Genomic DNA, 27,859 nt, shown 5'->3' with positions numbered 1-27,859 from the left:
GTTACAGCTGTGGCAGAGGAGAAATGATTTGTCTACTATGTTCTCAATGGGGTCGGCGCTGCTGCCGCCGGCCCCATTGAGCGCATATAGAGAAGAGAACAGGGATCGCAGATAGGTGCGATCTGCGATTTCTGTTCTATAATTTATCAAACGAGCGCATAAAAAGCGCTCATGTGTCCGATACCATAGCAAAGAAATGGTTTTATAAAATCGCCGGACGCATGCGCATATCGAAAAAAAACGCCCGTCTGACTGAGGCCCGAAAGAGAAGCAGACAGAACTCTTATCCAACTGACTGATCAGTGGATAATCATCGCCTGGTCAGATGAATCCAGATTTCTGTTGCATCGTGCTGATGGGAGATCTGAAATTGGTGAAGCAGCACTAAATTTATGACCTCTTCCAGGCAAGACCTGCGTCCAATTTGCAGCAAGAAGCTTCCTGTCCACATGGGCCAATATTCTTGCAGAACCTTTGCAACATCTAGTTCAATCTATCCACTGGAATTGCTGCCCTTCAGAAGGCCAAAGGATGCCCAATGGGCTACTGTTTGCAGACCATTACACACAAATAAAAACACTACAGTATGTCAAAAAATATTTTATTCAGAAAACTGAGTCAAGCGGATTGATTTGCCAATGAAAATACCCAAAACATAAAATACATTAAACATAATATTTGCAGTGTCAGCCAAGACGACATTCCGGGAATAGTTTCTGGTTGGCCCAAAAAAAGCCAAATGGGGCATCACTAATAACTCCCTCAGTATGCAAACCCAGAAGAGCCCCAGACAATAGTAAAAAAGGGGGAAAAAAACCAAAAAGAAAAAACCAAAACCTAAAGAGCAAACAATAGAACTCACTGTTACGACAATTCATAGAATTTTTCAGTGTTCTCCCGAGAGGAACTGTCCATTGGTATCATTGGAACCCTTCTCTTCTGTGCACATGTAAGTCTTAGATAAGAGGAAGTCACTGCTGCGGCCACCACAACATTCTGGACGAGTGGATGACCACCAGCTGAAAAGTTCCTCCAAGAAGAGGGATGTAACAATACAACATGGAGGTGCGTGCCTCTTCTCTTCACAGTTCATCTTTGTCAAAGTCATCCATGTCTACATCGCTGAGATCAATGTCGTCCTCAACGGGCAGCTGCAGAAGAGACAGAAGTTCAGGGTGGATTTATTTATAATGAACTGGAAAGAAACCCCCAATGGGTCGTGTTGTAGGACAGGATAAGCCGCTGGTGTGTGGTGTTACAACGCGAGCCATTTGCACAGATGTAGCAATTGTGTGAGCCCCTCCGTTATTCCTCCTGGAAACTAATAAATTGGCAATATGGCACTAGCTTTAGAGCAGAGGTCCCCAACTCCAGTCCTCAGGGACCACCAACAGGTCATGTTTTCAGGATATCCTATAGTAAGAACCATTGGGGAAATCTCTGAGTAATTACATCACCTGTGCAATTCTGAGGAAATCCTGAAGACATGACTGTTGGCGGTCCCTGAGGACTGGAGTTGGGGAACCCTGCTTTAGAGTGCTACTACATGAACATAGTTACAACCCAGCAATTAGCGCTATGACATAAGCGTTAGTGGTGCTTGTGCAATAGCACCATAACGCTATAAACAGCATGCGCTTCTACAAAGTCAGCACCGATTGCTCAACTTAAAGGGGTTTTAATGACCGAAGAAATGTATTCCTTATTTTACAGGCTAGGGAATAAATGTCTGGTTGCTGGGGTCTGACAAATGGACTCCCCACAGATCCAGAGAACTGCACCTCTGCATGCCCCAGTGACTAAAGCGGCAGGGTGCATGCCCAATTGCTTCTCCCTTCACTTCTTTGGGACAGGTGCAGATCGATGTGCTCTGCCTGTTCCATAGAAGTGAATGGAGCGTTGGACACTCCTGTTTACAGGGGCATTAAGAGGTGCAGTTCTCCGGATCGGTGGGGAGCCCAGCGGTCAGATATTTATACCCTATCCTATGGATAAAGTTCTTTGGTGGTTAAACCCCTGTAAGACGGTGTATAAATACATTCCAGTGACCAGGGGATTAGTAACACCCAGGTGTCAGTTTATTCCTAGATTTCCAGGAAGATTTTCTGACGTGCTGTAAGTTTCCCATCCTCTATATAGAGACCCTGTCACCTTCTTTTAGCCTTATGAGCTAAGCTTATGGGCTGAAAGTAGGTGACCTGTGGAGTCCAAGAATGTAAGCGTTATACTTACCTCCCCAGTCATTCCCCCGTTTGCAGTGCTGCTAAGTAGTCCTACGATTATAAAATTAGGATGGAGTCAAACTCAGGGCACCGCTCAACACATTGAGCAGCGGCCTTCAGCACTCACACCGGGAGCGACAGGGCAGGCAAGTAGAACACTTCATCCCCAGCCTCCACAGGTCACCTACTTCCAGCTTACAAGCTTAGCGCATAAGGATAAAACTGGGTGAAAGTCCCTTTCAGGCCGCTATCAGATAAGCGTACGGTCACACATCCATAATACGGACGTGATACAAATGCATGTCATCAGTATTGATCCGTACAGCCATTTATTACATGGTGGCCCCTTGAAGAAGCACCATATATCACATTTCTCCAGTAGCATCTGCAGCAAGAGAACTGTGTGGCTGGGTTCAACATCTCCATCCCGACACAGCTAATTTAGAAGGGGGGTTAGGAACCATAGAACTCTTACGAGTAACTAAAAACCACACGTATTCTTACCTCTCCGTCTTTGCCATCCCAAGCCTCAACTGTGTTAATCTTGGGAATAGCGCCACCACCAACCGGCAAAGTAGAGCCGCGGCCAAATGAGAGCTCTCTGCAATTAGAGGGGGGGGGGGGGTGATAAATAAATACAGATGTTAGAAAAGTGTCTTGCGGGACAGGAAGGTCACAGCCCAGGAGCAAAGGAAGGGAATTTGTAAATCTACAAGGATACAGAATTCTGCGCGGATTTATTGTTTTGGCTAAAGGGGGATTGGAGTCTAGAAATCAACCATAAAGCATAGAATGACAGGGCTTTATCCTTACCGTAAGAACTCGTTGATTCCCTGCTCACTAAAGGAGCCCTTCAGTAGTGCAAATTTCATCTTCCGTGCATTAACAGCAGCCATGGCTGGGTAACCAAAGCCACCGATACCGAGAGCGGTCTCCAGATCCGGCTGTGCCCCGGCCTCAGTCCAGAGCCACCTGTAAGAGAATACAAAGTCACTGAAATCTGAGGACTGACACTTTAAAGGGTACTTGTGACATGTCAGTAGTTTTGATTGGTGGTGGATCCGGGTGCCGAGACCCTCATCAATCACTAAAAGGAACGGGCAGAAGCGGTCATCTGAGAACCGTGCCTATTCGGCTGTATCCATAACTGCTCGGAGCGCTGTACAGACTCCATAGCAAGTCCGTAGACTGCTCATAGAGAACAGCTGAATGGGCACAGCGCTCAACTGCGTGCTTCTGACAGTTGGCTTTAGTAATCTGTGGAGTCTCAGCACCGGGATTCCCATTAACCAAAACTTTTGAAAACTGAAGAAGTTTTAGTTATACTTTAACCCCTAAGATTTTTCATTTTTTTCATCCCCGCCTTCCAAGAGCAATAAAATTTTATTTTTTTTCTTTTCCCATTGATATGTCAGTATGAGAGCTTATTTTTTTGCGGTATTATTTATTTAATGGTACCATATAACGTATGGTAAAAGAGACTAAACATAAATGACCAGGCTAAATTTTGGAAATCTAGTGGGTTTGACTTTCACAGGAGAATAACTCTGTTAAGGTCTTACACAGCCAAGTAATCCTCACATGTTTTTTTTTATCACATATTGGACTTTCTATGCAAATCATAAAAAAAAAAAAAAAAAAAAAAACAAACAAAAAAACAAAACAAAAAACAAAACACAGTCTACTTGTCACCTAAAAATTTATTTAAAAAAAAAAAAAAAAAAAAAAAAAGGAAAATAATGTTTAAAAAGTTTTTAGTTTTTTAAAAATCTTTTCAACTGCAGTAAGTCACATATGCACATACCGACTGTGCATTTAAAAAAAAAAAAAAAAAGTCATAGAAATATATTTCCATTTGCTTACTTTATTTTGGAAGCACATTTGATGTACTCAGCAATTTAGGAGATTTACGAATATAAAATGAATCTTTAAAGTTGTCGCCCCAGTTAAGGAAACCCCGGTACCTCAAGCATTAAAACGACAAGTCAGCAGTTACACCCCCCGTCCTACTTCCTGTTCGTTAGCAAACAGCGGCTCCAGTTTCCGCTCTGATGCTCTGCATCAACCAATGACAGCGCTCAGCCATAAATCAGTGAGTGTCGTCATGGTTTGTTGTAGATGGGATCTGGCTGACTGCAGCCTATAAAGGGAGGTCACTGATAGACTGGAGCTTGCGGCGGGGGTGGGGTGGGGGAAGTAACCGATCATTTGTTATTTTAATGCACAAGTAGGCCTGGGGATAAGAGTTGCCTTAACTCGGACAACCCTTTTAAATATATAATTAAGGGCGCATTCAGACGACCGGATATCAGCCGGGTATTCGCGCCGGCTGATATAGGGCGTCTCTCTCTGCATGGGGAGGAGGCTGGAAGAGCTGGGAGCAGTGCACTGAGCTCCCGCCCTCTCTCTCTCTCAACTATTTGCAATAAGGGGAGGTGGGATGGGGGCGGGGCCAAATCCTAGAACTTAGCCCCACCTCTTCTCACTGAAAATAGTGCAGATGGGCGGAGAGGGGACAGGAGCTCAGAGCACTGCTCCCAGCCTCCTCCCCCTGCAGAGAGAGAGACGCCGTATATCGGCCGGCGTTAAAACCCAGCCGATATATGGTCATCTGAATGCGCCCTTAAATGTATATTTTTTAATTCATATAAAAATGGTATTGACTGTTAAATAAAGTAATAAATTAAGATAAGGGTACAGTCAAATTCCACATTACACCATTGGTACGGATTGTGATGCTGAATCACAACAGACTTCACCTCTCCAGTTTAAAGGATGAAATCAGCTGCAGATCCACACTAAATAGTGCGGATTGTGATACAGATCTGCCAGCCCCAGCTGAACTTTGGCACCCGAGCCCATAAGCCAGCAGCTACACCCCTGCCTGCAGCCAAACTTACCCCCACATCTTCTTCTTGTACTTATCAGCCATTTTCAGCATGACCTCCAAGTAGGAATTCCTTCCAGACGCACCTGCAATAAAGCCCAGTGCAGATGAGAGATTTCCAGTGCAGTCACATCACATAGTGCAAAGTTAACAACAACCCATCCGATTGGTCAAAAATCATACTGGACGATTAGGACTTAGTTACTAAAGATGTTCACAACCCCTTAGTGACCGGCCTATTTTGTTTTCATTGTTGCACTGTAAGAGCCGCTAGGCGTAGACATTGCTGTACGAGGGCTGTTTTTGTGGGGACAAGTTGTATATTTTAATGGCACCACTCTGGGGTACATATGATACATTATATAACCTATTACTTTTCGGAGTTGTGGTGGTGGTTGGATTGGAAAACCTCCCAGCCGTTCCGCCATTATTTTGGGGTTTTGTTTTTACGGCGTTCACCAAGTGGTAAAAACAACTTATCTGGATCAGCAAGGTCACTGCGATACAACGTTTAGAGTTTATTCTTTACTACTTTTGCACAACAAAAACAAAACAATTAAATCTGCATCACCGAGTTCTAAGACCTGGAATATTTTTCTGGTAATGGAGCTATACGAGAGCTTGTTTTTTTTTTGCAGGAAAATTGGAAGTTTTAACAAGCATTTTTGGGAAGGCGAACAAAAAAAAAAATAAATAAATAAAAAAGGGGAAGAAAGCAATTCTGGCATTACTTTTTAAAATGATATTTACAGCGATCACCATTTGTGATAAATAAATTATTTCCAGTGTCAGAGTGGTTACGAAAGCAGTAATAGCCTTAATGTGTGTTAAGTTAAAAAAAACAAAACAACATTTTATCCATTTAAAGTGGGTGTGTGTGTGTGAAATAAAGTGTCCCCCCCCCCCCCCTCTTTATATTAAGCTTTATTGAACCTTTTTCAGTCCCTGAAGACTGGGGACTTGGACAGGCATCAGGATAGTACACTATTACTTAGGCTGTTGTCATATGCTTAGTAGAATGCACTGCGTATCAGACTCTGCCAGAGACCAGGCCTAATAGGCTGAGTTACATGGCAGACATGCAGGCCCTTGTCAGGCTTCTGGCTGCCACAGTAACCCAATGGTACCTTGCTGTCTCACTGTGGGACCCCGATGGGTGACAGAAGGAGCCCCCTCTCCCTGTGATCTGCTTAGATTTGCTGCAGTTGCTATTGATTGTGGCATGTAAGGGGTTAAACTGCCAGGATCTGAGGTTTCTCTGATCCTGGTTGTTAGAGCAGGCGCCTGGCTGTCACTAGTCAGCTAAGCCACCACCTTCCAAAAAAAAATAAAAAATAATGTATGTGCAGGTTTAAAGCCCATCAGTGACCCCCATAAAAAGGCATATTGGTGGTCACAAAGAGGATATGCAGGCGACAGAATAGATTACCTGTATCCAGGATATGAGGTAGGACAGCAACAATGCAGAGCTGGTGATCCTCGCAGGTCTTCTTCGCCAGGTCGTCATTCAGGATCTGTCAGAGTGAAAGAATAAAAGGCTCGTAATTCACATCAGGGAATAGGGAGTGGGGTAAAACAAAGGCAAAATAGGCAACTTGTGAGCATAAATGTTAAGGATTGTCTTTTGTACGATTTTGGCATTAATCGTACATCTGTTTTGATGACTCTACATTTTAATATGTGGGGTGTAGCCAGACTTATTTATTCTGTATACGGATCAGTGCTCTTGTGGTTTGGTAGTCACACAATTCCAGGAGGAATAAAAGAGGAACACCACAGAGTCTAAGAAAAGATGCTCAAGAATGGTTATTTTATAGGGACTACTAGTTCATAAACAGACAGGAGACAAGCCAGATCCTCTTCAACATGCAAGAGGAGCTTCAACAAAAAGCATGTGCAATGTCACTCGAACAGGAGGATAATTAGCCGTCAGACACCTCCGCCGCCGCCTCAGCATTGTAATCCTATTTGCCTACACAAGTCCTTGGCAGTCTGCCTGGCCACACAGATGTCGGCAGAGGAGGCTTTAAGAAGACACTACATATAGTTAACAGACGGGAGAGAGGTGAAGTAGACCAACCTCCAGGATCTCCGGGGCAGGCGCACTCTCCGAGAACAAGTCAAGGGCGCGAGCCACAATATCAGCCCTCGTCCGGCCGCCTTCATAGTCAATAGGCTCCTCGCCCTTCGAGAAGATTTTAATTGTGGGAAATCCTCTGATCTGGAAGAAGAAAAAAAATGATATAGTTCTAGAGACGGCAGAGCTTGAAGTCGGTCATTAAGAAGCAAAGCCTCCCCACTGAAATAAGTGGAGACGCTCATTAGGGAATTACACATCAGCCCCTATCACGTAAATATGGATCATGCGGTCGTGAAGGCTATATGGAGCAGGCTTGGGAGTCAAGTCTACTCCCTACCTAGTGGCTATCAGCTGCTTTTGACTGCAATCAGAGCTAGCATTCATTGTGACAGTTAACCATTTAGATGCCATGGTTAAAGCTGACTGCGCATCTAAGTAGTGAGCCATGAGGGGGTGGGGTTGTGGCATCAATCACTGATAGGACCGCCCATTGAATGTGCAGAGATACAAAGGAATATAAATACAAGTTATACTGAAACTTTCCCCATAAAAATATAAATCTATATCAATATAAAAAAAAACAAAAAAACACAACTCATCCCACAAAATAAAACACAACAAAACCAAAAGCAGCACAAGCCTTCCTACAGCTATGTCGCTGCTAAAATAATAAAGCAGCAAAAAAAAAAAAAAAAAAAAAAAAACAACAACAAAACAAAGCCCTCTGGGGGGAGGAGAAGCAATTCTCCAATGTAAATCTATTTCCCTAATTTTAGGGAAAGTTTAACAAGACGACAGAACAGCGCTTGCATTTGGTCGTCTCGGATGGTTCCACTGAAGTGAACGGAGTGGCACCGTGCAGGTGCAAACACCGCTGCCCTCACTTCGAGACCTGCCCTGATATTAGCGGTCAGATCCCAAATGATCTGAAAGCTATACACCATATTGTGAATAGGGGAAAACTTTTCAACAGGACACAACCCCTTTAAACATGACAGCCACCTTGGTATGGGTCCAACAAGACCAATGAGGGGGAAAAAAAAAAACCAAACAAAAACACTGATTTTGCCAGATGAAGTTGGCCGAGCAGTGACTTCTACAGGCGATCATGTGTTACACAGCAGCTATTCAGATGCATGGCTGTCCATAAACTACAAGATAAGTAAAGCACAGGTTAAACCCCCCCAACCCCCCCCCCAAAAAAAGAACCCCAAAAACAAATACTCAACGAAAAGGGACCAGTGCACATTGGTGATCACCTGACCTGATAGAGATGATATTACAGTCAATAGCTAATAAAATAAATCTCACACTTGTTGCTGTATGTAGAGATATCGCACCAGTCGATGATTTTATAGTCTGACGTCAGCAATTCCTTTACATGAGGCCAATCCCTGTCACTACTCACCCCATAACGGCTGGCTAGTCCTTGGTGAACGGTGGCATCAACTGCGCCCAGTTTAACTTTGCCTTTGGTTTGTTCCGCAACTTCAGAGGCTGCAGCCGCCCACTCCGGCTCCAAGCTGAAGACAAAGAGTAAGCTTCAGTAGGGACTTCAATTACTTTTATAAAGTGCTTCTAACTCCTCAATGTCTCCTTGCAGACAGACAGGGGTCATAGGGCAGGTGACAGGCAGTGATGCCACACTGATGGACCATCCTTCGGATGAGACAAGGCTATGTGATCGGTTGGGCTTTTTTTTTTTGTAATTTACACTTCTGCACATCCCCTGTAATTGTGTTCTGGTCACACAACTATGGAAATCCAAAAGTTGATTAGGTGGATAAGCCCAACTATCATAAGATAGTAGAACATCTGGTTTAGATCGGCATGGGACATAAAGTGTAGAATCTATTCTATAGCAGCACGAATACACAAGATTTTAGAAGGAAGTCCAATGAAGAAGGAAAAAAAAAAATAAATATACAACTCCCCCCAAAAAACTTTAGACTTTTACAGTTGCAGCAGAAGTTACCTTTTTTTGATGTAACGACTTTAGTTTTAGTAAACAACATCTGACTTATTTTTACTTTTTATGAACTAATGATCCCTTCTATAGTACATTGCAATACTATAGCACTGCCTTATACCATATTTTGACTTGTGTACTATTAAGGTGTGCCAAGGCAGATCTTAATAGGTAAACACTCATGGCAGCCCTGGAGAGCTTCAGACTGTCATGACACCCGGATGGCACCCCATGAGCTCAATCCTGATCAGAACATTTAAATGCCGTTGTCAGAATTGACAGTGGCATTTAAAGGTTAACCACCACGATCGGAGTTCTCTGTGTATGGAGCAGGCGCGACTCCATAAAATGACATCCGTACACGTCAAGATGTCCCATTAAAATGAGCACCAGCGCTGCCACTGACGCCAAGTCTGCCGACACTTGACAGGCTTGACCTGCTAGTCTAGGTGCAGCCAGGCGATTAAATGTAAACAGTGCAGCCCTCACAAGCACCCTTACAAAAAATAAATATGTATACATATATATATTGTTCTGTAGCCTATAGCAACCAGAGATTATGAAATGATCTCTAATTTGAGCGGCTTCGGAAATTTTTTAACAGAAGCCAATTGGTTGCTATGAGCTGAAAGCCCAGGTTTCTGTTAGTGTATGGTGCCCATTTATCAGTATATGTCTGGTTCAGCTATCTCCAGTATTAAAGAGGACCTACACTGGTGTACACTTACCTCTTACAGTGGCCGCACCAGGGAGCAAAGAACTCAACCAGCCAAACATCATCGCCGTTCAATACTTGTCTGTCAAAGTTGTCATCCGTCAACTCAATAACATCCTTTTTGCTTCCAGTCCTCTGCTAGAGAAAAACAGAAGATGGTTGAGATGAAGATTCATAATTCTACACCTTAAAAGACACATTTAGGATTTTCTCAAAAATTTAGCAAAAGTTTTTGGTCATCATACACCAGCATACTGGCCAACAGTCCCGATTTTGGCGAAATGCAACTGGAAGTGTTCTGCAGCACCATTCTGAAGCATCGCAGAGTTCCCATTAAAACCAATGGACTGATTATGTATAAAAGAAACACATTTGGTCCCCAAGAAGATGTGCTTTTCAAAGACTCCTAAATAGTGCCTCCCTTACCAACTTAGAATTCTCTAATAGAGTATTTGAAAAAGACCAACCTTGGCCACCCCTACCTTCATTGGCCAGCCATTCGCTAGCACTAGCTGCCACTTCCTAAGGGAAAGGAAGCACGTCTCCAGGAATTGTCTTATGACCTTTCCATATTTGTAATATACAGGCAAGGCAAGAGCCATTATGGAAGTGGACAGGTAGCTCCCTGCAATCTGGGATGCCTATGGCAGATAGTAACCCCATATTTCTCAAGTCATGGAGGAAAGTTTTTAGGTTCTCTATAAACTGTACACTTTAGGAGCCCCTTTCTAGGCGCTCCGGCTGCACTGCTCCTGGAATTTGTCCAACAACAAGATAATCGCAAAATAGATCTACGCTAAGTTTATAAAAACAAAGCACAAAAACCCCAAATTAAAAACATCAAACCATGTTAAATAGGGTTATTTTACTTTATTGACTTCCGTATTAGAGATGAAAAAATAAAACCAGCCACAACTGCTGCTCAAGCTCACACCATACCAAAAATAGAATTTGGGTTCCTGCAATAGAGAGATACAAAAGTAGAGAAAGACGTGAGACTGGCAGCTCACGGAGACGTACGACCCAATAGCGGCACTTTTCCAGTTTAGCTATGAAGCGAATACCGTCAATCAATGGACTCCTCCAGGAGTATCCTTCTGTACAATGGAACTAAATGTAATTCACTCCAGAATTATTGAAATTAAAAAGTCACCATAATAAAGAAATTGATGCCTCTACACAAAATGAAATATCTTAAAACTAATGACCTAATACTTTAAGGGAAACCAGTCAGTACGATTTATTCCCTAAACCACCCATACGGCCTTACACTGCAGGGGGATTAGGTTTCGAAAACTTGTCACTAGATCAGTTTTGTGTTTGAACCTGGTGTGCACCACAGTAAGATTACTACTAAATAGTCACAGAAATCGTCACGGTCCCGAATATAGTCCCTCTGCCTTGAGATACACCATTACAAGCCAGTTATTGCACTTGCGCCAAAGACAGTACACTTCACTGCACATGCGCTAGATGCCACCAAGCTTTTGAGGGACCCAAGCCATGAAGAGTCCAGCCAATGTGACTACTCAAAAAGGTAATTTTCAGGCGGCATATGCCTTTAGATGATGCAGGAACACAGTATTCGTATAGTGAACAATTTAGAAATATAATCCTTTGCACTATAAAGCGGTAACAGCGGTTTAGGGGGTGGGTGTTGGGTTAAAAAGGTCCTGACAGGGTCCCTTTAATACGATGGGTAACACACATCCTCCAGACACCATAACATGTCTCCTCAGTCAACACAGATTTCAACTTCTCTGTATTTCATTCACTATTTCAAGTGCACTTCCTCCCAACTTAAGCCAAGACTGACCACCATCTTCCATAACGGCTTCATGGGTATTCACTAACAGACCGCTATGTGAATTATTGTCTGGAACCACGAGTTACATTAACTGGGAGTCAAGCTTGTTTTAAAGGCTCGTCAACTAGTGTCACATATCAAGTTAGGTCATTTGGAGAAGATTCGCCACCATACAATACGATACAACTTTTCGTATCTTTCACAGCTGTAGATAGTAGCCTAGCCTTCCAACTGTCGAGGAACAGGTCAATGAAACACCTTGATTGCTCCAATTTATGGAAGCTACTATTGCATGTTCGCAGCCTTTAGTTACTTCATATTCTATAGACCAGGCGAATCCTGTGAACGATCCTATCATGCGTCAACGTCAAGACGTTGCATCAAAATCTTCAACTATGTGTTCAGGAGCCAATAGTCTTCTTCGGGCCTGTCCAACCACTTTTATATGTTGCACTCAGCAGACATCTGCAGAAGACGACAACAACCATGGATGGCACTGCTTGATGGAACTTCATGTGCCCAGAGCTTCAATCCAATCAAACTGAGAATAAGGTTGCCAAGCAGCACAACAGTATGGACCATGTTTTAGAGCCGAAACCAAAGCTTAGCAGCCAAACATTTCATTTGGTGCTAGAACTGAAGGAATACCATTATAGTTTCATGTCCAATCCATACCCAAACCACCAGTATGAGGTTATGGGGTTCGCTCTAGTAATTCACTTGGCGATGTAGAGTAGGACTTAGGTTTTTTTTGTTTTTTTTTACTCCCCCCCCAGGTTCGCAGATGTGATGAAAGGCAGAGAGGTCCAGGCAAACCTGGACCTACATTTTAAAAAAAAAATTTTTTTTTAAATCCACGGAGGTATTCTCCTTTCCAAATCGGAGGTGGCTGCAGCTGTTGGTCACATTGCCGCTGATACAATTACCCTGGCTGAGGAATGACTATTCTCCATTTTGCCTGTCATTACTCTACACATGGCACACTTTTTTTTTAAATTTCCCTAGGTTCCCAGGTATAAGATACTCATTTTAGGGGTTCTAAATTGTGGACAATCCATACTGGTTCAAAGTGTCCCCATTAGGACCTGCAGTGATCAGCGATGATCTGTGAAAAAAAACTTGATACTAAGAGTATTTCATTTCCCTGCAGCACCTCTACAGGGCAAATTTAGCATTACACACTGCCCATTCAAATCAGTGTCTTGTCTGTTGTTCTGGAGGACCAATCCTTCCCTGCATCAGAGACGCTCTTTGTAATCGCTCTACCCTCTAGCTAAGAAATGAGGATCCTGCAGAGAGGACTCCCCTCTAGTTACTCAGAATTCGGTGGTAGGGTGTATGAACATGAATTTTCAAAACCAGGTGAGCCCTTTAAAGTCAGAGTTCTGCCTAGGTTTTAGACTACTGAAGGAGTGTGCAATGAACCGGGCATTTAGTATCCATTTCTGCATTCAGCCGTCTCCAATCTGTGTTGAAAGATCAGCTGTGGAGGACAATTCTGTGGTGTGACTCCAGTATGCAGGAATACATTATGTGAAAGAGTAGAAAGCCCATGGGGGGGGGGGGGGGGGGGGGGAATTAGTAGGGTTTAAAGTCAATATGGTGGTAGGGAAGAGGATGCAACTGGAGGTGCCGGTTGTGTGGATATGTGGCCTTTGACTCATTAACATCACTCATGAGGTGAGAGGCTATGGTCTTCTGGATGGCTATCTTCCTGTGATATATAGAATTGATTCTTAATGAGTTGAAGTCACTTCATCAACATATTGTCAAGTGTCTGGTGGGACCGAGCAAAAGGTTTTTTGTCGTTTAACTCCAATACATCTCCAGAACTACTTGCATTGGTCTTGAATGACACCTATCAATGCTTTATCTTTATTCAAAGATTGCGGACTGACTTTTTTTTGGTCATGTGATTCCTATAATGATGGAAAGGATGGTGTGCGCATATGGAAAGCTTGTGCTGTGCCAGACCTAATCCATTGCCATTTAGTTCAACCTCGATCACACCAGTCATTTACTTGGAGATGTGTATTGTGGATGTAAACCCGGCCCTTCAATTCATGTTGAAGGGATACTAAAGTTTCATTCCATCCCTAGCACCACCGAAGCCCTGACACAAAGCGCTACGTGATCGCAGGTACGAAATAACAGAACTCGTGGTTTAAGGGCAGAACTGTAGTGTGATTTATAGCTTGTAGAAGTACAGAATTCATAGTGTATTTGCAAGGACTGCTAGAACTTTATGCAATCTTTAGATAAGTTGGAGGAACTGGTTCAAACAGTCCTCACATAAGCGAGCTAATCAACAAAGATGAGAGCGCTTTGGATTTTAAGAAGATCCAGGTTTAGATTAGAGGGCATATTCTGTTCCCTACTCCTCTTCATACTGGGGACGGTATTCCTCTTCATTCTGGGAACGGTAGCCATATTGCTTATGGGATGGTTGACGTTGATTCTGCTGTCGCTTGCAGCCGCCGCCACCACCACCACCACGACCGCCACCACGCCGATTCTGCTGCTGTTGCTGGCAGCCACAACTACCACCGGCTTGCTGAAAAGGACAACGCTGACGATTCTGCTTCTGTTGCTGGCAGCCACAACTACCACCGGCTTGCTGAAAAGGACAACGCTGACGATTCTGCTTCCCTTGCTGGCAGCCACAACCGCCACCGGCTTGCTGAAAGGGACAACGCTGCGGTTGAGGTTTCTGCCGACGGTGCTCTTGCAACTGGGGATAATTGGGCTGGCGGGGTTGTTGCCTCGGGTACTGCCTTCCTGCCAGTTCTGGCTGCTGCATCAGCCGTTGTAGCTGTTCTGTAAGCGGGCATGGTTTCTGCACAATGATAACCCCATCACAGAAAAGTGCACATGAAATAGAAGCCTACAACATACTCTATGTATCATATTGGTAGTGACCTGCTCATCAAAGTAAACCTCCAGATTGCCTTGTAGTTAGGGTCTTTTTACATGTGACAAGCTAGCGCCAATCTAGGAGATCGCCACTTAGCTCTGGTAAAGGACTGGTAGACCAGTCAAACGTTTGTTTGTCCCCATAAAGTGGTCATTGATCGCATACACAGATCCCAGTTTACATGGGAAGATGTGCAGCCAACCAGAAAGTATTTTTATGCTCACATAAAAGAGACAATTAGCATTTGCTCATTCGCTGGCTAATCATTAGTCTTCTTGCACAGCCCGACAGTGGGCCAAACAAAGGTTGATGGAGGACAATCAGGTAGTGTAAAAGTCCCTTTAGGCTGATTTCCCTCCGTATGTGTGACAGTTAATGGATATTCATCTGCTTCTCACTGGTGGTTGAGCAATCTGTCCACTTTGTTCCTTTCCTCACTTATAAGTTGTAGTCCTCTAGCAACAGCTGAAATTTGACAAGTTCAAGAGAGCTGAACAACTACTGTTCCTTTATTTCTGTGCGGTCTCAAAATATAAGGATTTCTTCTACACAAATCCCGTGGGACAGTCAGTCCATAAAAACTGCAGATCCCAACAGTTGGACTGTAAGGCTACTTCGTGCAGCATGAGCTCTCCCCCACTGCAGCCTAGAATAGGAAGCAATGCACTGCAAGCTCCACCCTTCAACCATCTGCCAGCTACAAGTGAGATGGATCAGAAGGAAGTGATGTTCTTTGCAAGATTTCTATGCAGACTAGTTTGGAAGTATCCTGATATGTTGAGGCCGTCTATTTGTTTTATATGACTAGTCACTCTGGAGTTCTTGTATGGTGAGTCTCCAAGTCCCACAAATGTTCCTTACAGCTAGGAAGGTGACTTCATTTACATTCATCTGTTGAGTGATGTGGTGTATACAGCCCTACAGATATGCAACCACTAGACGGTATGTGAACGTTATGTGCTTACTTATCTGGAGGTGGAACATGACAATGCAGATGGCATACTGGTTAACAAGAGCACCTGCACTTTTCACAAACTTTTGACACGTCTGAGCAACTTGTTTAAAGTTCTGATCAGATGTGGTCCAGCTGCTGATTACTAGAATGAAGGGGCAGCAGCGTGCACCCGAGCACTGTGCCCCTTCGACTGTCTTTGTTTGCTTGTTAAGAGTCCAGCTGCCGTAAGGAGCCATAGACCCGTTTATCCTGGTGCTTCACATTGATAGAATTAAATGAGAGATATAAGGCGATAGGTTTCCCTACTAGTAAACATCTACTTTTTAGAGAAAGCCTTAAGTATTGAGATAACATGCTTTTTTCTAGAGGATCTCACAATTGTGACAATTGAAGAAGCGCTAGATAAGTTGGCCTAGTCAATCAAATGCCAAAAATACAGGGTAGCTTCCCTGAAAAGGGCAACTCTGCTTAAGATCTAAATCTAGTTAGATTGCCATAGAGAACCTGGCAATAATGGCAGTTGAAAAAGTGCCACCCTTATTCCCTATACATTACACCCATTCAACAACATGAGCATCGTCACAGGACAGAATAGGACAATATGCCTGCACCAATGGGTACTAATCATCCCCAAAAAGTAGTGATCAGGCATATGCAATGCTAATTAGCTATGAGAATTCAATAGGGCTAGTCTAAGCCATCATCTTTTTATTGTCATTTATTTACATAAGCCAAGTCCAAATAAGAGCCGGATTAGCCCTTGTTTGGACCCAAATATGGAGTTTATGTTTATCTCATTCTACCCTATATGTATTCTTGATCCTTTTGTGTTGGTGGAGATTAGGGCACAGGTTTACCTGCCTTGGTTTTAATTCAATTCAGATGATTAGTAATCCTTAATAAAGGCAATCTCTTTAACACTTATATGAGCTTTATCATACACCTATTTTATCGCCTGCCATGTAAATGTATCAATGCTGCAGCAAGGAAGGTCTTTCATAAGCGGTTATCTGGTTAATAAAGCACCATGTGCAATATGTACATAGTCTTCAGCCGAGTGAAAACCCTGAAGTAGTAATGCAAGGCAAAGGGATTCTTTCTTTGGCAATCTGTGCATCATGCTCTGGTTATATAAAGCCAGGAAAGTGAGGCTACAAGGAGAAAGAATGAGTACTTGCAATTCTGGGCACTCATCAATGAAAAGGCTCTAACAAAGTGCTCAACTCCCACTATTCAGATAAGCAGGACGTCATCCATAATTCTTCTCTGCAAACAAGAGGCAGAAATATTCTGTATGCTTTGATACCTACCTGTCTTCCAGAATCAGAGCCAGCACTACCTCCACCCCCTCCTCCTCTTCCACTAAGCCGATCCTTCACGAAAGATCGGAGGGCACCTAATGCAGAATCAATGATGGATTCACTTGTTCTTCCTCCTGTACAAAAGAGAGGAAAATATACATTGGAATGCTAAAAGAAACTGGGATACTTTAGCTTAAAAATGCTGATTTCACTTTGTATGAATGGGCGACCCTATCCCTCGCTCACTAGGAAAGAGAATTCTACTTGGAAGAGTTGATGACTCTGTAGTAAAAAGTTGAGGCAAGACCATCAGCACATAAAGAGAATCAAACCCGCATCATTCAGAGAATACTGGGGTCCAATGAGAGAATTCATTCAGCTGGAGAGGCGAGAAGCAGATTTCCACCTTCCTTCTGCACAAATAGTTTTCTCGTGGAAAGACAGCAGAGCAGCGGGAAATGTATGAAGAAACGGACAGCCGGGGAGTTAATCATTCTCATATAAATTGATGTGTGCAGAATAGTAGAAAAATGCTGGAGTGACACAAGTAGAAAAATTAAAACACGGAATGATACCCTATTTTTAGAGCACAGTAGGCTACATATTCTTATACAAGTGAAGAGAGGGTCCTGATGTGGTAGTACAGTGGTTCCCTGAAAATAAGACCCTGTCATTAATTTTTGCCCCAAAGAGGTGCTAGGTCTTATTTTTGGTGAATTTTTTACACTTACCTAGCAGGCTCAGTCCATGTCCCTCCCGCTGCTCTCCGGAGCTCCGACAGATTTCTGCAGTCATTGACCACCCACAGAAGATCCCTTAATACTTACGGGATTCATATATCCTGCCTCCACGAAGCGATAGCTCTGATTTGGCTGAGCACTGCTCGAGAACCAATCGATGCAAAATGAACCAATGCGAATTGGCTAAGTGTGGCATTGATTGGTCAATGCATAAATCCCACCTCCACAATGCGAGGACTGTTTTTCAACTGCTGCTCAGCCAATCAATGCAGCGCTCTGTCCATCAAGCGCTGCATTGGTTGATTCTCAAGCGCTGCTCAGCCAATCAGAGCCATCGCTTCCTGGGAGGTGGGATTTATGAAATCAGTAACCAGGAGGTGATCTTCTGTGGGCAGCCAAGGACTGCAAGTCAGAGTTCCGGAGAGCAGCGGAAGGGACCTGGACCGAGCCTGTTGAGTAATGCGTTGCCTTTTTTCTCTTAATGTAATGCAGCTAAGGCTTATATTTCAAGCTTCCATGAAAATCCCGAAAAATATGGATAGGTGCAGCCAAACCAAAGTCCCGTTATACCCAAGTGGGTCAACATGTAAACCACAGGATTTTTTCCTATCCAGGGCATAAATTGCTATGGAGAATAGTAATGCAAATTGTCAATTGAGACAAATCCTCTTTAATCAGGTGTCCATATAGGCCACAGTACTGAACGGCACTAGTTTTATGGTTTGCTTCAGGATACAGAATATATTTAACCCTTTTGTGGCACCATGGAGTCTACTTGACCCCAGCCTTGTTCATTGCAGTCTGCATTTTTTACCCTTACGTGGTACCAGTCTCAAAGTGCTGACAGCAGTGAACAAGGGTCAGGTAGACTCCATAGCACCACACGAGGGTTAGAGGGAACCAGTCACCACCTTTCAGTCCCATAAACTAAGTTATGAGGCTCAAAAGGTGAGGAAACGGAAGTTGTGCGTCATGCTCACTGGGCGCCATGTTCCAGTGCTGTGTCTCCGTAAAGTTGATACATGTCAGCAAATTGACTCTTTCTGCGGATGCATCTCTCATTCATCTCTAAAGAAGGTAGGTGTGCAGAAAGAATCAAGTTGCTGGCACACACTAACTTCATGGGAACATGGGGCAGAAACTGGGCGCCTAACAAGTATGAGGCACAGCTCCCCGTTTCCTCAGCTTTGTGCCCTAAAATGTAGTTTATTGGACTCCAAAAAGGTCATGACCCCCTTCAGGAAAAACTCATAAGAAGTTGTCAGGATGGTAAGGAGGGGTTAATATGCCATTTATCAAAAAAGGGGTTGACGTGTCCCAGTGCACTCAGTAATGGTCAGTGTATAGCGAGTTGTACATTGAGCCAGGAAGCTTCTGCAAAAAAAACAAAGCAAAAAAAAAAAAAACAAAACAAAAACACACAACGGCTTACCTTGATACTCCTCTGGCTTGTTCTTGTTCGCTCCAAATACCTTGATTGTTGGGTACCCTCGGATCTCGTACTGACCGCCCAGAGCCTTATGCTGATCACAATCAACGGCTCCCACCTTCACTATTCCCTGGAACAGACAACAGCCGGTCATTTACAGGGTTCCTCTATAAACAGCGATGTTGACTCTACAAGTCATCAATGCGAAAAGTTTACCTTCCATAACAAAGTTACAAAATAACAGGGGAGAAAAAAAAATGATACGTCAGCATATTCTATATTTTAATGCTGTATAACAGGTCAGCTGTGATAATGGGGCGTTTCATTGGAAATACACAACTTTAGGAACTTCCAAATTCCAAACCTGGCAAGTGTAGCAGAATTACCAGGTTTAGTATTGGATTTTGTGTCATTTTCAGTGGTTTTTCCAGTTTTTTTGTTATTTAGTTCACAACTGCTGCAGCCAGTTGCTACATTTAAGCCTTTAGCAAGAAGAGTCCACAGAGTTCTCACAGTGCAAGAAGGGTCTACGAAGATATTGGAGCACATCCAACAATTTACACCAGTTTACTAGCATTATAAAAAAATGTTGTACAAAATATAGAACTTTTACCCTTTCTTGTCACTTTTGAAAACGTGATGGGAAAGGGGCACGGCCTTCCAAAATTGGCAGAGTTACTATAATGTACGCCATAAATTGGCTTAAACTGTAGTGGAAATCTATGCCAGCTTACACTTGGTATAGATTTCCAACTTCAGCGCATGGAAGCCAGAGATGCACCTATTATTAGGGGGCATGCACCGCTAAGGATACCTTCACACCGTGAACATGTGATTTACCCACGGAGGCAAGGTGGCTTTCAGCCAAAAACACCTTGCCTCTGAGAAATTCCGAGCCTCTTGTGCGATTTTCCCGCTTGCTAGAAAGTCGAAAGGGTTTTCCATTGATTTCAACGGGAAACCTCGCCTTGCACTTACATGCAAAAACCATGTGATGCATTAAAATGAATGGGCAACGCTTCTGAGGAATGTGAACAGATAGAGCAGGTCATGATTATTTCCCATACCACAATACGGAAAAAACATCACTCGTGTATAGGACTCCATTCAAAAGAAAGGGGTTCCTGTTCACTTGAGTTGTGGGCTTCGTAACACACAAATCTTGCGTGAATTTCTCAGTCGTGTGAAGGCAGCCTTAATCCGTTAAGGACATCTTATTCCAGCATTCCGCCCTATTAAAGCTAGTGCATGAAAAGCCAGTAAATGTATTGAACCATCAGGCCGCTTTCACACAGCCGAGAAGATGCACAAATATGAACCCCATTTTTTTTTTTTTGAATGGGGGCTCTTCCATAAGCAGTGTGGGGAGGGGGGGTGGAATTCATGGCATGTCTTATTTTTGGCCGTGCCCTTGCATCGCCCATTGGGCCGGCAAAAAAATTGTGCAAGATGCATGCAAGGTTTCCCTAGAGTGATGAAGTGTTTTTGACACCTCGGGAAAATAAGACAAATTGCGCAATTGCGAGCGCGATATTGGGCCGAGTTTCACGGCCTGATATCGCACTCGCCCGTGTGAAATTAGCCTGCAGGTATGGCCATACAAGGGAGGTCTGCCGCTGATTTTCGGCAGCGGCAAAACCACCACCGAGCAATGTGGTTTTGGGTCCAGATGGGCCACAGACTTCAGCATTTGGATCTCAAGGAGTAAAATCTGCAGGGAAAGTCTGTAAGACTAGATCCACGAGCTGCAGATATAAAAGCAGCCTCTGGGTAGATCTTCTCTGGAGCCCCTGGGTGGATCCTTGTGAGGATTGTACGAGTCTCATCCACCTCGTTGCTACTGTAAGTGCTGCAGAATCTTTGCAGCGGACTCGCCTTGCGTGGCGGCGCTCTACCCCAAGACACACGCTTTATCGCACACAGACGGGTACCTTTAAAGCAGATGCAGCCTTTTTCCACTCGGGGGTCAGTCTCTGACAGTGTCCGCACCTGGCAAAAGAAACCACCACATGTTACGCACTATAAGGCAGCCATACTACTTACAGAAAATGCAGACTACTGGATGTATAACACTGCCAGCTGGCCAGGGTTTGGAAGGAACCTGAATAGGGCTGAGCTGCAATACCAGACACAGCCAAGGGACAAGAGTGGCAGTGTTTTTAAAGAAGGCAGGCTGGAGGCCTTGTTCTCTAATCCTGAACAATCCCTTTATCATTTATGAGCCGTTTGCCATGAGGTGTGGCTATAATGTCCAGCATGCTGGGAGTTGTAGCTCCACAACGGCTGGCGACGACATCATTCCCCAAGTTACAATATTACATCATACTTACCAGGGGGCGTAGAACTCCACCAGCCATAGACTATCACTCTCGACAACTTCTCGCTGGAAATTGGAGGGCGTTAATGTTACGACATCATCAGTTGGAGAGTAAACACACTGCGCTGCAACAAGCAGCGAGGAAATGACCGCACCTGAAAGGAGATCGCTGCACGTTAATATAGCAGGGAGGGGGGAGAAGACTCACAACATAAATCTAATTGTACATACAGATTTTATTTATTAGTGTGTGTCGATGACATCACATGACTTGGTGATGTCACTTGTGGCATGCCGACAGGTAAAAACATAGCTGGGTGTAAAATACGATCTTCTGGGTTTATTCATTAGGAAAGCCATTGAATACGTTTACGGCACTGCGACAGCTTACGGTCCCGTCAGATTTTCTGCCCAAACGATCAATGATCGAACAATTTGATCAGCAGCCCTTTAAAGGGAACCTCTCCCCTCTGAACAGCAGCATAGACGAAGGCCGGCTTCACACGGGTATAAGAGCCTCTGCGTGCTTCGCTGTATTTTTTGCACACAACTCGTGTATAATTTGCGCACGCAAAAAAGCATGCAGCCATGCTCCCATTGATTGCAATGGGCAATTAGTGTAATTTGTTCAATATGTGCCATTTTCCTAAATATTTCTAAGCATTTCTTTGTATGAACGAAATGCGCACACAGAATATGCGCATGTGAATGAACCAGCGGGTTATAGTCACTGTGTTGCGCAAATACGTTTGCGTAAATAAAGCCAAAGTTACAATGCGGAGGTGATGTGGAGTTGGGGGATGTAATGGACCACGGTGAAGCACACATTCGGCACGACAATCTGACTCTTTTCAGATTGCCAGGTGCATGCTTGCCATAGACTTCAACGGGAAAGCACATGCACAGCAATCCGAAAAAAAAAAAAAGTCATGGATTTCACTAGCGGACCGTGCGGATACAGGAGAGTGGACAACTATAAAATAAATAAATAACTATCCCCGACTCCCCCCTCAACCGCACGGTAACTTTGTTTCTGGTGCTGTTCCGAGGCGACAGGTTCCCTTTAAAAGAGCACTGATGTAAAACGCATGGAGACGAATGATTGTTATTACGCTCGTCCGCACCTTGTACAGTTTGTACGGCGCAGGCAACACATTCCCGTCAACACGAAGCGGTGCGCCGCCGGCATTTTATTTCTGGCTGACGCGGTCAGCTGACAGATGAGTGTTTGAGATCAGCTGATCGCCAAGGCAATAGTCAGAAACAAACGCTTGAATTCCGGCCCACGTAGAAGGCACGGGTCACATAAGTTAGTGCGCCTTTACATAAAACGTTTAACATTCAAATAATCGTTAAATCGTGCAAAAACGAACGCTAATCGTTCAATGAAATCAGGGCCGACAACTGAATGATAATTCATTCATTTATTGGTCATCCTATGCAGGCATAAAAAAAAAATCTAATTCATTTGCCAGTTGTTGCGTGTAAAATGCGATTGCTCGGTCATTCGAAAACCACCCCCAGACTCCCAAAACAGACGGGCCGAACAAAAAAAAAGGGTAAGAAAAAGCTCAGCATTATCTACATGTATAAACGGCCGCCGTTTGAAAGCAAACAACCTGTTCGCGCTAAAGATGTAAAAGGACCTTTAAAGGTAATGACTTGTTTACATCGGTGTATGTAAACTTCGCTATGAACGAGGAGCGTTTGCATATATATTTTTTGCGCACGTAGCACCTATTCACAAGGATGCCCCCCCCCCCCCCCCCCAGTGATTTAAAAGGGCTAGGTCCAGATATGTTCTTTGCCCTGTGGTTCTGCACAGTATTTTGCGCATACCATTGCGTATGCATTTACGCGCCCCCGTTTTGTGTGCGCAAGAAAAAAAAGGGGGGGGGGGATGCGAATGAACCCACTAAAATCAACAGGTTTTATTCTTTGCATACGCAAATTTTTCTGTGTGCAAATACGCCCGTGTGAGACAGCCCTACACCAGGTCAGTGGAAGCCTAAGGCCGGATTCACACACACGTATTTGCACATCGGGCGTTACATATTTGCACGCACAACTGCAAGTTGTTTTTTTTTCTCCGTACTTTGTCGGCACGCAAGTCGTCCGTAATACATCCGCAACACCAACAGGATTCTATGGTGATGTAGCGAAGGATATGGAAAACAGGATGGGGGGGCCCAGATTATAGCAGATCCTGCCCCAATACGAGTAACCGTGGCTAGAAGTTACCCCAGAGGGCATCAGATCGCTGGCACAAATGGGCATAAGTGGGCACATAGGATGCAATGAGCTCTATAAGCAACCCAAGAGTCAGACCTTCCCCCAAGAGACTGGTGAAGGAGCAGGGGAGGTGCACTGTAGTGCTCAGCACCATCACTGAGGTCAGCCCTGCAGCCCCTATATACAGTAACAGCTCACATATACATAGTAGCAGCTATAGATACTACAAGACATTACTAATAGATAAGATAGCATCGAGTGCCTTACCCAGCAGCATCCTGGCCACGCTCTCGCCGGCTCCCCGTCAGTGTCTGGAGAAGGTGTCTGACTTCTCTTCGGCAGCACTGTGGATACAAGACACTCACCTTCCGCCGTGTCCGCCGCCTATTGGTCTCTGCTCGGATTCCATCATTAATATAGCCAATCAGTGGCGGCCGGGTAGCGCAGACTCACCCACAGCCTTCCTCTACCAGGGCGAGCTGGGGGAATCTGATTGGTTGGCTGCGGCTGACCGCTCGCTGTGGGCGGGGTTTAAAGCGTTCTAGAGTGGAACGTGACGTCAGAGGACTAGAGCGCTGAGAGGAGTTCTGAGTGGAAGGTTTCCCGCCTTCTCCTTTGTGTGGTGTTTTCCTGCCCTTTCCTCTTATCTGAGGATCTCCAAGACCTGTCATTAGTCTTAAGATCAGTCTTATCTTTTTTTTAAGGTTTGCCTGTTGGCAAAGGGTGAAAAAACATGGCTTAAGTAAATACATGAGTAAATACAAAACCCTTCTGGGTGCTGCAGAGGCGTAACTTGAAGCTGCTGGGCCCCAATGCAAAACTTGGAACGGGGCCCCCAACTATAATGCTTTATTCGTAGTACTATGGAGAAGAGAGGCCTTATGGGCCAGTAAAGGCTCCTGGGCCCAGGTGCAGCTGCATCCCCTATAGTTACGCCCCTGGGGTGTTGGGTTAGCAAACTACCTAGATTAGGGCTTTTTCACACAAACGTCGTTGAGTTCTTTCAGATGAACAATTCTTTGACACACCGAAAAAAATCGCACGTCGAAAGATTGCACCTGAGGCACCTTCTTCTGACCCCGTGATTCCTCTCCGCCAAACGCAAAGCCATGTCCTATCCACGGCACAGCGCCGGCGGCTCCCATGGACTCCGATGGGAGCCCGCCGGAAAAGGGAGGGGGCGCGCCATACTCGCTAATAGTAGCCGCGTCGTGCTCACGGCTGCTATTCATACACCCGATTTAACCATTTCAAATCCAATTTGTATCCTGGTTTTCCTAGAGGGCTTACTCTTTTTCTGCTGTCATACAACAGTGCTATCTGCTGGCTAAAGCTAGTACTGCATGAGGTAACACGTTGGATAGGCTCCGACAGCAGAGAGGCTGGCAATATACAGTAAGAGAACCCTGACGGATATCTTCCAACATCGGAGCTGTACAGCCTTAAATCATAATGTCTTTAGACGTCAGACAGTGGATTGGAAAGGGTTAACACTCGGATAGCCGTGCTGTTTTAGCTCGTGTGAAAGAGCCCTTAGGACGGCCTTAAGCCGCGTTTAGACTGAGCGATTGTCAATGAAAAAAAATTACTAAAACGAGCAAAAGTGAACGATACGAGGGCTGCTGATAAGTGTTTGGCTTTACCCAGAAAGAAACGAGATAGAAAGATGAAACTTTACATTTATTCCACTGATGCCAACACACTTCTTACATCGGGATTCCAAGTTCTGTAAGCCTTGCAAAAAGAAGGATTTCAGTTGTGCCTCAAACCAGTCATCTGTAGCAGCCATGGCATCATAAATGGTGTGAAATTTGGTACCCTTGAGGTGTTTCTTCTGGTTTGGAAACAGATGATAGTGAGAGGGAGCCAGATCTGGTGAATAAGGTGGGTGGTCAACCAGCTGGAAGCCTAGCTCCACCAGTTTTGCCGTGGTCGCTTGTGCAGTGTGAGCGGAGGCGTTGTCTTGCAGGAACAAGATTCGTTTGGACAGCTTGCCGCGCCTTTTGGCCTTCAGAGCTGCCTTCAATTGGTCCAAAAGTTCAATGTAACACCTTGCATCGATGGTGGAACCATTTTGAAGGTCGTCCACTAGCAGCACGCCCTCTAGGGGTGACCAGTTGATCCAGGAAGTTCTTATCAGTCCAGAAACGCTGACAAATGGACCGGGAAGTTTTCACTCGCATGCTTTTCTGATCTGTTGTCAAACATTTGGGGACCCACTTTGCAGATAGCTTCTTCATGTTCAAATGTTCATGGATAATGACACAAAGACGTTCACGAGAAATCCCCATGATGTCGGCTATTCCTTTAGCTGAAATTGGCCGATTCTCCAGTATGAGGTTGTGCACAGCATCGACGATCTCCGGAACAACAACCTATCTCGGTCGTCCAGGACGTTCCTCATCATTGGTGCTGAAGTGGCCCGTATTAAATTTGGCAACCCAGTTCTTAACTGTGGAATATGAAGGGTATTGATCCCCCATTGCCTGCGACATATCACCATGAATATCCTTCGCGGACTTTCCTTGCAGAAACAGAAATGTTATCACTCCTCTGCTCCCATTTGCTGTGAATATCGCCTTAGACTCTGCCATTTTGTTTTCCCGCATGCCGAGATCACTGTTACCATAAGCTGCAAACACAACATTTTAGTTTCTGCAGGTTTAAAAATCCCCGTTGGCTCGTTGACTGATTCAGTTTAAACAGATCATTCGGTGCCTCTAATTCGCTTATACAAGGACTGAACGATTCTCGTTTGAACACGCCAGCGAAGAATTTGCCTGTCTAAACAGGCTGCCCGTGTGCGCACGGTGGCGGTGACGTCACTGGCCCGTTCAAATGAGGGCCGGTTCGTCTAATAGGAGCGTTACACGGGATCATTCAAACTATTCGAATAGCTGCTTGATAGACCGAATGCACATGCCTCAGCACAACGCTCTTACTCTATGTACGAGGCTTTTTTGTGCGGGCATCAGAGCACTTTATTGCGCTTTTTCTGACCGCAGGGCATGTTCATCTGTGCACAGCAAACAAACGCACTCATTGAAATGGCTGATTAGTTCCAGACGTGTTTTTTTTCCAGCAGTGTTTCACGCATTTCCTTGCGCACGCATCTGCGCAGCTCCAGTTGGTTTCTTTGCAAAAGATAGGGCATGTTTTTTGTTTTTCTTTTCCCTCATGTGACCATAAATATGGAAATGTGAATGAACCCACTGAAGTCAATTGGTTCTATTCCCTGCGTATTACACGTGCGAATACACCAGTGTGAAGCCGGCTTTACACAAAGCAAACAGTGACAGAGGCCTTTGCTTTAGAATGCCGTCACTTTACAAGTGCAGATAATTATTTACGTTTTTCGTCACTTGTTCGTTCACTCAATTGTTTGTCTTTCAAGGGAACAACTGAACGATCGCTGTACACCTAAAGGGGGTCTGTCGGTAAAATAAAAAAATAATGTATACTCCCCTGCATCCCTGTAGAGTGTAACCTGTAAAAAGGAAACAGTGAAAAAAATAAAGCTAACTCACCTTATCCCGTTGTTGTTCTTCCCTCCGCTGTATACCCGGCGTGTGAGGGGTCGGTCCTGTGCGCGCATGCACGCTCTCGTTGACCTGGCCGTGTCAATCCTCTACCGTCCTCGTGAAAGCGCCAAGCTGGGCCAATATAGCGCCTATGGTAGCCAATGACAGCAGGCGGAGAAGGAAGGTGGGAGGGAGTTTCGCTGCGTGGCTGCTAAACTCCCTCCCTCTTCTCTCCTCCCCACGGCTGTTTGCAATCGGAGGGAGCGGTACGGAGGCGGAGCTAAGCTCCCACCCCTCCCATTGCTGGCTGTGGACAAGAGGAGGGGGCGGGAGCTTAGCCCTGTCCACCCTCTCCCATTGCAAATAGCCAGGTGGGAGGGGAGAGGAGGTGAGCCGGTGAGGGGGAGGAAGGGGAAGCCCAAATGCATTGCAGGTTCAGCGTGTATGCGCGTTGGGCCCGTGCTGTCTGAACAGCTACACAAACGTTAGATTTGTCCTGCAGAAACTGAAGAAGAAACAAGAAGCGAACGATTCTCGTTTGTCATTGGCTGTGTTTACCCGGAACAATTATCGTTCACTTTTGCTCGTTTTAACGATTTTTGAATGACAATCGTTCCATCTAAATGCACCTTGAGCCATCAGTCCTGCCTCACTGATGCATCTCCTGCTTAGACTGAGGGCTCCTTCACACGGGCGTATCCACATTTGCGTGCTACTCAGTGCTGCGCTTTGGCGAAACAAACTATGCTGTTTTTGTGCACGTATCAGCA

At 44.7% G+C, this 27,859-nt stretch overlaps 1 protein-coding gene across 2 annotated transcripts; it reads right to left on the bottom strand.

Annotated features, from left to right (window-relative positions):
* Positions 1–585: 585 nt before the first annotated feature.
* PDIA6 (protein disulfide isomerase family A member 6) lies at positions 586–23,953 on the bottom strand. 2 transcript variants are annotated; one of them, XM_066597246.1, is made up of 13 exons: positions 23,836–23,953; positions 21,350–21,491; positions 20,951–21,008; positions 19,023–19,149; positions 16,860–16,984; positions 9,887–10,011; positions 8,598–8,712; positions 7,190–7,330; positions 6,539–6,623; positions 5,123–5,195; positions 3,036–3,194; positions 2,727–2,823; positions 586–1,151 (listed from the first exon to the last, which is right to left on the bottom strand). In XM_066597246.1, exons 1-13 carry the CDS (start codon positions 23,843–23,845, stop codon positions 1,083–1,085), a joined length of 1,326 nt encoding a protein of 441 aa, XP_066453343.1. In that variant the 5' UTR covers positions 23,846–23,953; the 3' UTR covers positions 586–1,082. The 2 variants fall into 2 exon arrangements, with proteins under 2 accessions (XP_066453343.1, XP_066453352.1); XM_066597255.1 differs by having other exon boundaries at positions 9,887–10,008.
* Positions 23,954–27,859: the final 3,906 nt, after the last annotated feature.

Source organism: Eleutherodactylus coqui, chromosome 1 (assembly GCF_035609145.1).
Source record: "Eleutherodactylus coqui strain aEleCoq1 chromosome 1, aEleCoq1.hap1, whole genome shotgun sequence".
Lineage (NCBI taxonomy): Eukaryota > Metazoa > Chordata > Amphibia > Anura > Eleutherodactylidae > Eleutherodactylus > Eleutherodactylus coqui.
This window is presented reverse-complemented; position numbering and strand designations above follow the sequence as displayed.

Excerpts from the sequence above, each read along its gene's own strand:
- PDIA6 (XM_066597246.1), bottom strand. Across the intron at positions 19,150-20,950 it reads AGGCTGCATCTGCTTTAAAG|GGAATAGTGAAGGTGGGAGC; the intron begins GTACCCGTCTGT and ends TGTCTGTTCCAG. Across the intron at positions 5,196-6,538 it reads ACCTCATATCCTGGATACAG|GTGCGTCTGGAAGGAATTCC; the intron begins GTAATCTATTCT and ends GCTTTATTGCAG.